We start from the raw sequence: 9,817 nt of genomic DNA, 5'->3' as shown, positions 1-9,817 counted from the left end.
TCCTATGTCTCGCATTTTGGGAACTTCTGAATGATGAATCACCTTATTGACTCAGTTTCGTGTTAATTTCCAAATTATACCGGGGCAATTATTTTCACAGCTTTATAATTTCTGACTAGAGATTTTAAACTGCGTTGTGTGTTCTTTTCATTTAAAAAAAAAAACTAAAATACAGCTAAGCATCTAATACACCCTAAAGGACACGAACCAGTGGCAAAATCATGGAGAACCAAGTAGAAGTTCAAGAGGGAATGAAGGCCGATATCCGACAGCTGAAGGAACAAATGAGACAGGTCCTAAAGACCCTGGAAGCCTTACAAAGTCCTGGATGTTTATGCACACAACGATCACAACAAGGAGTTCCAGAAGCACAAACTTTCCCTTCCTATGGTCTTCCCCCGAATTATACTCCACCCTCAGGAGTGGACTCGAGACATCTTGACACTCAAAAGGCCGAAGGTAATGCAGTTGAAGTAGAAGACGAGCCTGGGGCAACCACTTTCATAATTCCTAGGCAGACGATCCAACCAGGTATTGAGAGCATGATAATGAAAAAACAACCTAAGACGAAGTCTCCATCTTGTGTCATTACACCAGCAGATTTTAAGGATGATAAGAGCAGATTAGAAGTCCTTGAGAAGAGGTTGAGAGCCATAGAGGGTGAAGGAAGTTTTGAATTTGAAGATGCTAAAAAACTGTGTTTAGTTCATGATGTGGTGATACCTCCAAAGTTCATGTTGCCAGAATTTGAGAAATATCGGGGAAATACTTGCCCGAGGGACCACATAAGCATGTACTGCAGGAAAATGGCAGCTTATGCCCACGATGAAAAACTTTTGATTCACTTCTTCCAAGAAAGTTTAATTGACGAAACTCTAACTTGGTACATGCGCTTAGATACTACTCACATCTACTCATGGAAACATCTGGTTGAGGCATTCTTAAGGCAGTATGGATATGATAAAGATTTGACACCTGACAGAGCACAATTGCAGAACATGGTGAAGAAAGAATCTGAATCATTCAGAGAATATGCCCAAAGGTGGAAAGATATTGTTGCTCAAGGAAAGTCTCTTATGAGTGATAACGAGATCGTTGACACATTCCTAAATACTCTGTAATCACCCTTCTGTAAGACCATGGTGAGCAGTGTTTTCCTAAGCTTCTCAAACTTGCGATAATCCAAGAAAAAATTGAAATTGGCGTGAAGACTGAAAAGATCGTACAAGGTCCTACCATGACAACGAATGTGAACAAGTCTGGTCTAAGCCTGGGACAAGGAGAGAAGAAGGAGCTCATTCACATCCTATTGCTCAAATACCGTCGGCCTACCCTTTGAAACTGCTCCGAGACAAGATTGGACTCAGCCCAAACTCAACTTCCCACCAAGCTGTCGGGTAGAAAAATGTTTGATCAAGAGAAAAGGCCTACGAGTTTCACTCCTATCCATATGACTTAGGCAACATTGCTTCCAAGTCTTATGCATAAAAAAGGTTGGTCTCCACTTGTTACATGGAGCCTTTAAAGCCTCAATACCTCAAGACTCATGATACAACATACACAAAAGGTGATTACCACGGAATGGCCATCGATCGTTCCAAAAGTGCTGGTGGTTCAAGCGCGAAGGCAAACTTTGATTCATTCAAGATAATTAAAGTTTGAAGAAAGTTAATCCAGCACTGTGGCAAGGTGTGAGTTCACCTCTAAAAATGCCATGACGAGGGAAGAGGACTCACGGATTATTTGGGAAAGCATTAAGTTGGAACTGATGTTGTTTTGCTCGAGCTTTAATTTGCCTCGCTATGAGGTTTATGCTCATTGATATCACGCTCTCATCCATGAATTTTAATGTAAAATTTCATTACTTGGTATCTCCAAGGTTTACTGGAAATCATGTCCTAATAGGGTGTCGTGGAGAAAATAAAATAAAAAAAATAATAATAAAACCGGAAATTGGAAAAATCTTGAGTCGCTTGTCTTACTTGCAAATTACCAAACTCTTGTTTTTTTTTAAAAAAAAAAAAAAAATGTTGCAGTGTCGGATTTTCCCGAATTTGATGTTTTCTTGCGAGACGTGTTTTCCATCTTTATAGTTGTGTCAGCGTGTATTTCATCATGTTTTCCATCAAAGGCTTATCTTGAGGCCATTTCTTCGTTGTTTCATGCAAATAATTTTGAGTTTTACTCCGGTCCTCATCTTTCGAAGTTATTTTTCCTTATCTTCCTTCATTGTAATATTTTTTTTAAGTCCTCTTCTTCTTTGTTTATTCGATTAGAATTTTTCTTTGGACAAAATAAAAAGAAAAACCATAAAAATCTAATTTTATTTCATCATTTGAGCAAGGTTTACAGTAAGGACAGAGGGAAAAATTTTGAACAAGGATACCAATTTGAAATATACTGAAACGATCATAGAATAAAAATACAAAAAAAAGAGAAAAAACAGATATAACAAAAAAGTGCAAGGTTACAATTTCAAATAAAGGCAGCAAAAAAAAAAGTAAATAAAGCAAGGCAAATAAAGGATGTTTAGAGTTCGATCAATGCTGATCGTTAATATTACAGACCATTAAAATAAAAAAAAAAATAAATAAAAAAAAAAAATTTTCAGCGAAAGAATTCCCGAGCTGGTTGTGGTGGTCTAAGGGAGAGCTCCGTCGAAGGAGCTCTGGTTCGGAATGCGAGAGGCGTGGGTAGAGGGATTTGGCGTTCGTCCCTGTCGTCGTCGATGATGATCGGAACGGGGAACAAGTCCAGCAGCCTCGGCGCCCTCATAATTACCCAGCCATATTCTTCCAAAAAAAAAATTTTGTGTCAATAATAGAAAAAAAAAAAAATTGAAAAGAAAGAAAAAAAAGGATGGAGGTGATCAGGTTGCTTACCATACATGTATAGTGGCAGTTGTGAAAACTGAGTGCCAGTAGGGTCTATCTCCGCCTGCCAGCGCCTGATCCGATTACCGTGGTTGTTGAACCAGCAGTGCACATTGTATTCAGTGGCTTCTGCGAAAACCCTTAGTCGAGACGCAATCTCGACGACTTGGGCTCTGCTGGGATGTGTGACCCCATGGTTGTAGATATTGGTCATCATTTTGACCTGATCGTCAGTAGGTCGCCACCGCTGACTGGTGTACCTCTCCATCTCCGTCTCGCTCATCTTTCCTCTCTAAGTTTTATGAAACAAAAAAAAATATAAAAATAAAAAGAACAAAAACAAAACAAAACAAACCATAAATAACAAAAATATTATGTTCATAGTCTAATGTCTTCTTCCATTGTGTTTCTTTTAAGCTAATTTTGTTCTTTGTATTGGGTCTTTCGAGTCTTATTGTCCAATTTGTGATCTGTTTCATGGTCCTCGCAAAGGTTCCTAAACGGATCTATGTCCATATTGTCCTTGTCCAGTTCATACAAATAAAATCTTCTTGTCCATGTCCAGTTCAATAAAATTCTCTTTTTTAAGTTTTCTGTTTTTATGGGGTACGTGGCGTTGTTCTACCCGATTGTCTCTGTCATACATTCAATCGAAGGGAGATAAACGTCTGGTTTCCAGCCTATATACCCCTTAAGTTTAAGACAGTTGTGTTTTTAAGTGTTTTAAGTTTTTTAAAATTAAAAAAAAAGAGGAAGAAAGAAGACTCAGAAAGAAAAGCAAAGAAGGGCAAGACGGAAATAAAAGCAGACAAATCGGAAAGCAGAAGAAAATGAAGAGCTTGCAGGAAAGGAAAGCAGAAAAGAAAAACATAAAAGGGAGAGGGGAAGTAAAGCAAAAATGGAAAGCGAAAAAAAAGCATAAACAGAAGGCTAAAGGGAAAGAAGAACAGAAAAACAGAAAGGGAAGAAAAGAAAGAAGGAACGGAAAACTTAAAGGGGAGTAAGAAAAGAAATAACAAGAAGGAAAGAAGTACAGAGGACTTACCTGGAAGTGCAGGGCTGCAGAAGCTTGTCGGAGGACTCAGACGCCTTCGAAGGCACGCGGGGACAAATGCTCCTCTCAGAAATCCAGACGCTCAGAAAGGAGAGAGAAGAGAGGAGTAGAGAGAGAAGAGAGAGGTAGAGAGAGAGGCAGATCGAGAAATGCCGCTCGACGCGGAGGAGTAACCATTTTATAGCGAAAATTTTGTCCACTGTAGCTACAGTTCCGGTCACTGCAACCGTCTGGTGTCGGTCTGATTTCTTTCTGAGTTTTAAAAAAAAAATAAATAAATAAAAAAATTTGAAAATCTGAAAACGGGTAGGGTTTTGTTGGGTCGATCCGGCCCAATTCAAGACTTCTTGGATGATCCGATTTCACCAAAAAAAATAATAAAACAAAAAATCAAAAATATGATAATTGGAAAATTTTCAAGAAATAATAATTGGAGTGTTGTAAAATTTGAAGTGTTCAAAATTGTTTTTCATTTGCATGATAAAGGACATTTTTCAGGTTCATTAGGCCTCATTGTCATGTTAGCCTTCTTTGAACCCAATTCTTTCTGAAATAATAAATTTGAGTGAAGAATTATTTTGGCATGTTTGTGATTTCACATCACGCCATTTTGTTCGATTTTATTCTTTATTCTTCTACATTTTGAATAAATCTAAAAAAAAATATATTGAAAAAAAAGGGAACAGTGCTCGAGCCCATTAGGCCCAATGGCCTTCGTGATTTTCTCTCGAGGCTACTTCTTTTGAAAATATGTCAAAAACATTTTGTTTTCACATTTTTGCTGTTGAATGATGTATCATTCTGAGATTTGTCAAAAAAAAAGAATTCAGGTTAGATTTCAATTTTTTTTTCAGTGTGGTAGTAGGAATAGTTATCGTTGAGCCCATCTGGGCCCATTTTCAGTGTAATATTTTCCTTAGTTTTGTTTTCGAAAAAAAAATATATAAAAATTTTTCCCTTGCATAATTTTCACATATGTCATATTTCATTTAAAACAAAAAAAAAATGTAAAAAGCAATTTCAATTCCTTGAGTCGCTTTGGTATTGGGTTTGTCCGGCCCATTGGGCTCGCTATCTACATTCATTTTTTCTTCAGGTCCAAGTTTGACCCTTTTTCTTTGATGTCTTAAAAAATAAAAGTCAATCCAAAAATCTCAAAAATTATCAAAGTGCAAATTTTCAACAATGTCTTTAGAGTACAATCTTCCAAGTTGTCATGTGTGATTTTCTTTGAATTTGTAATTAAAAAAAAATCTGAAAATGAAAGCTGAACAGTTTTTGAGCCCATTAGGCCCTTTGTCATATGAGGTTTCTCTTAAACTGGTGCATCTGAATTTCTAAAAAAAAAAAAAATAAAAAAAAAATAAAAAAAAATGCATGTCTTTGTAGATCTTGTGTTTTGAATTCAAATTTTTCCTTTTCATTTGTGTGAACAGGTATTTGTGCAAAAGATAAAATAAAGGGATTCAAACTCTTGTCTGAAGATTTTGTCATGGTTGTAAGAAGAATAGTGTTGGGCCCATTGAGTCTGGTGGTGTTGCAAAATTTTCTCTGGTTCAATCTTGTGAGATCCTCTCGTAACCAAAAAAATAAAAAAAAATGAATTTCTTTTAGCTTGTCCCATAAACTTGGAAAAATGCAAAAAAAAAAAAAAATGTTTTCTTGGTCACCTTCTTGTGTCATGATCACACGGCTCAGGTCATCTGATCCATTGGGTCAATGTGCCTGGTAAGTCCAACTTCCTTCTTTGATACTTCTCCTCAGGGCCGATCCGATCTGGATTTTCCCGTGTCAGAAAGTGAATAAAACAAAAAAAAAACATTTATTTTTCAAACGTTTTTTTCTAAATCAAGTTTTCTCATATCAATTTTTTTTGCATTGCTCACCAAGCCTAGTTTCTGCACTGGTTCCCAAGCCTTTGTTTCCATTTTAGCTCTCAAATCCCATTTCCCATACTGGCCTGCAAAGCTCAGTTTCCATACTGACCCGCAAGGCCCAGTTTCCATTGGCCAAGAAATCCCAATTTTTCCAATGGCTCACGAAGCCCATTTTCCACATCGGTCCGCAATGTCCAGTTGCTAGGCTGGTCCGCAAAGCCCAATTTTCATAAAAAAAAAATTAATTAAAAAAATATATACAAAAACAAAAAAAAATCTGTTTTTTCAACTAGCATCATCATTTTCATTTCATATCACTTTTCTTCATGCATAAAACCAAAAAAAATACGCAAAAGTTGAGTCAATTATTTTCGATGCAAATCATCCATTTTATGAAAAAAAAATAAGTATAATGGATGTCATAATCTCCTGGAATCAAATGATCAAATCAAATATTCTTAAGAGATATTTGTGTGTGCATCGCTTGAAAACATCATCCTTTAGCCCTCACTGTACCAAGAGATTGGCCCAATCATGTCCTTGAGCCCAATTGATAAACACCAAGTTTTACACTGGGGCAGATTTTCCGTTATATCCACTGGCTTTCATTTGGGAGATCCTGAAATCCGTTGTAAAAAAAAAAAAATGAAAAAATGAATGACTCTTGTTGAGATCATTTAGTCTTGTCTCCTAACTAATCTTTTGAAAATGAAACAACCAATATTTGAAATGATGTGTGGCCATTTTTCTTCATCCAAAAAAAAAAAAAAAACAAAAATATATCCTTTGATACCAAATTTGAGCCAATAAGAAATTTCTTTTCAAATTTTACCCAAACAAGGGTTACCATCACAGTAGAAGTCGACTCAAATCGCAAGAAGAACACACTTAGTGATCAAATGAAGAGAATTCCTCAAAAGTGAAGCAAGAATGGAAAGAATCACAAACTGATGACAAGCAAAGAATGAAATTTGAGAAAGGACAAAATAGTCAAAACAGATTTGACAAATAGCTGATACGAGGTGTAGATGGTAACTCTTGTTTCCAATAACCCACAAAAATTTATTTGAGCCTTTATATCCTTTCTTTCAACACCCTTTAGCCCAATCCACATTACAAGCCCAATAAAAGTCCACACAGATTGAATACTGGTTGCTTAAATTTTCATAAAGCTTAATTTTGAGACAAGACAAAAATGACCGACAATGCAGTCAAAAAAAAAATGATGAAAAATGATGAAAAATCAATGTCCTCGAATGAAGGGAACTCCCTATTGATCAAAATTACACAAAGGAAAATCAAGCCAATTGGGGCAATCTTTTCAAGCCAATCCTTTCCATATCCATCACAAATTCCTGAACACATTCAAATCCCATTCAAACTCTTCCCCCGATTCCTAAACTAGGGGGCAATTTTGGGCAACTTTATTTCATATGTTTTGGCCCATTCAAAATATCGAGCAACTTTGTTAGTCTCACATTTGTTTCATCTGTATATTCAAAGTTCGTACCAAGACCGAGGCATCCCTTGTTGGGTCTCTCAGATTTGTCTACACTGAAACTCATGGATCCACCCTCAAAACAGGGGCAGACACTTTAGGGCTTTGTATGATTTTGAGTCCATCTTATCATTCGTAAACCCAGAGTGGGGGGAAACTTCTTTTTGAACCTCGCTTAATTGACTCATACCCAAAACCAAGGCGTGTCTTTCATATGCTTCGGCCCATTTAGAGTATTGAGCAACTTTGTTAAATCTCAAATTTTTTTCATCTGAATATTCAAAGCTCATATAAAGACTGGGGCATCCCTTGTTGGGCCTTGCATGATCTTGGTTCGCCCCGAACTTCAAAAATCTAAAAACCACCAAAATTGGGGCAATTTGCAAATCCCACATGATATTCTCACTCCCTGATTCCTGACTTATTCCCTCTCATTTCGGATACATTTGTCCATACCAATACTTCTACCATGTTCCAGAGCAGCTTCTGGGTATCTACTACTTCACAATGGCCTTTGTAGCCGTTTTAAGGAGTAAGAGGCTCAAGTAGCCAACCCGGTACTCTCCAAATCCTTCCAATCATCCTCCACGTTTTTGTCCCAACCCTTGATACCAAGCATGTACACACTAGTATCTCGTCAAGAAATGTGTGGCACACAAACTTCATTTTGCACAGTTGACTTTAGGATTTGGACGTCCATTGAAAAGAAATTGGAAGTCTAGATCGTCATAAATTGGATAATTTCAAAGGAAACAAATTGACTCTAAAAAAAATGTCATAGGTTCATAATCTTCCAATACATCTTGTACATATTTTCATCAAACTTTGAATTTGCCTCCATGTATATTCATCAAATTTCCTTCCTTCAAAAAGACAAAATTCAACATGCATCAAAGTTTTCTCCTCCAATTTCAAAATTACATACTTTCACCAAATTTTCTTCTTTCAAAAAAAAAGAGACAAAAAAATCAGCATGCATCAAAGTTTTCTTCTCCAAATTACAAAATTTACATCAACCAAGTTTCTTTTGCACATCAAGATTTCAAATCCTTGTACAAAAATGCAACACCTTGTTTCTTAATTTCAAAATTTTCCAAAAAAAAAAATCAAAATCAAAAAATTTTCAACATCTCAAAATTTCAACCAATTCCAAATTTCAAATTCAAAACAATCAAACATTTTTCTCTCTGCCATTTTATCTCGGCCATCTGCAAGATAATGGTCGAAAGCACTTTTCTTTTGTTTTATCTCGGCCATCTGCAAGATAATGGTCGAGCGCACTTTTCAGTTTTGTTTTATCTCGGCCATCTGCTAGATAATGGTCGAAAGCACTTTTCAGTTTTGTTTTATCTCGGCCATCTGCAAGATAATGGTCGAAACCACTTTTGAGTTTTGTTTTATCTCGGCCATCTGCAAGATAATGGTCGAGCGCACTTTTCAGTTTTGTTTTATCTCGGCCATCTGCTAGATAATGGTCGAGCGCACTTTTCAATTTTGTTTTATCTCGGCCATCTGCTAGATAATGGTCGAAAGCACTTTTCTCTTGTTTTATCTCGGCCATCTGCTAGATAATGGTCGAAGGCACATTTCAGTTTGTTTTATCTCGGCCATCTGCTAGATAATGGTCGAAAGCACTTTTCTCTTGTTTTTATCTCGGCCATCTGCTAGATAATGGTCGAGCGCACTTTTCTCTTGTTTTATCTCGGCCATCTGCAAGATAATGGTCGAAAGCACTTTTGAATTTTGGTGTCTCGGCCCTCTGTAAGACAATGGTCGAGCCCAATTTTACTTTCTGCCATTGGTATCTCGGCCCTCTGTAAGACAATGGTCGAGCCCAATTTTTACTTTCTGTCATTGGTATCTCGGCCCTCTGTAAGACAATGGTCGAGCCCAATTTTGCTTTTTGCCATTGGTATCTCGGCCCTCTGTAAGACAATGGTCGAGCCCAATTTTACTTTCTGTCATTGGTATCTCGGCCCTCTGTAAGACAATGGTCGAGCCCAATTTTGCTTTTTGCCATTGGTATCTCGGCCCTCTGTAAGACAATGGTCGAACCCATTTTTATTTTTTCAAACGACCCTCTGCATGGCAATGGTCAGTACATTTTTTTTTTCTCAAATGACCCTCTGCGTGGCAATGGTCAAGTCCATTTTTTTAATTTTTTCAAAACGACCCTCTGCATGGCAATGGTCGAACCCAATCAAATTCAAATTTTCTCATTCATTTAATCTTGTTCATTTTATTAAAAAAAAATAAAAAAAAATATAATAAAAAAAAAACAAAACAAAAGAATTTTTTTTTTAATTCAAAAAAAAAAATGAAAAAAATTCCCTCTTTGTTCCTGATTCCTTTTCATTGAAAATTCTCTTTTTTTTCTTGTGTATTTTGAAATCCGAACGAAATTAATATTTCTATCTTTACTTATCTTTTACTCTGATAATATGAAAACATTGTTTATCATATGATCTAGTAAAATCTAAGTAAAGAGGGGCAACACTCAATTTCGTCCGGGTTG

At 36.5% G+C, this 9,817-nt stretch overlaps 1 protein-coding gene across 1 annotated transcript; it reads right to left on the bottom strand.

Annotated features, from left to right (window-relative positions):
* Nucleotides 1-939: 939 nt before the first annotated feature.
* On the bottom strand, nucleotides 940-8,628 carry LOC148206034 (protein WUSCHEL-like). The gene is made up of 2 exons (XM_088104053.1): nucleotides 2,883-8,628; nucleotides 940-2,792 (listed from the first exon to the last, which is right to left on the bottom strand). The coding sequence occupies exons 1-2, from the start codon at nucleotides 3,154-3,156 to the stop codon at nucleotides 2,608-2,610; spliced, it is 459 nt and encodes a 152-aa protein (XP_087960179.1). The 5' UTR covers nucleotides 3,157-8,628; the 3' UTR covers nucleotides 940-2,607.
* Nucleotides 8,629-9,817: the final 1,189 nt, after the last annotated feature.

The sequence above is a fragment of the Vigna umbellata genome, chromosome 1 (assembly GCF_029865625.1).
Source record: "Vigna umbellata cultivar VRB3 chromosome 1, Vumbellata_1.0, whole genome shotgun sequence".
Lineage (NCBI taxonomy): Eukaryota > Viridiplantae > Streptophyta > Magnoliopsida > Fabales > Fabaceae > Vigna > Vigna umbellata.
The sequence above is the reverse complement of the archived record's forward strand: the minus strand, read 5'-3'. Positions and strand labels throughout refer to the sequence as shown.

Excerpts from the sequence above, each read along its gene's own strand:
- LOC148206034 (XM_088104053.1), bottom strand. The coding sequence starts at position 3,156 with ATGAGCGAGACGGAGATGGAGAGGTACACCAGTCAGCGGTGGCGACCT. Across the intron at positions 2,793-2,882 it reads ACTGCCACTATACATGTATG|AATATGGCTGGGTAATTATG; the intron begins GTAAGCAACCTG and ends TTTTTTTGGAAG.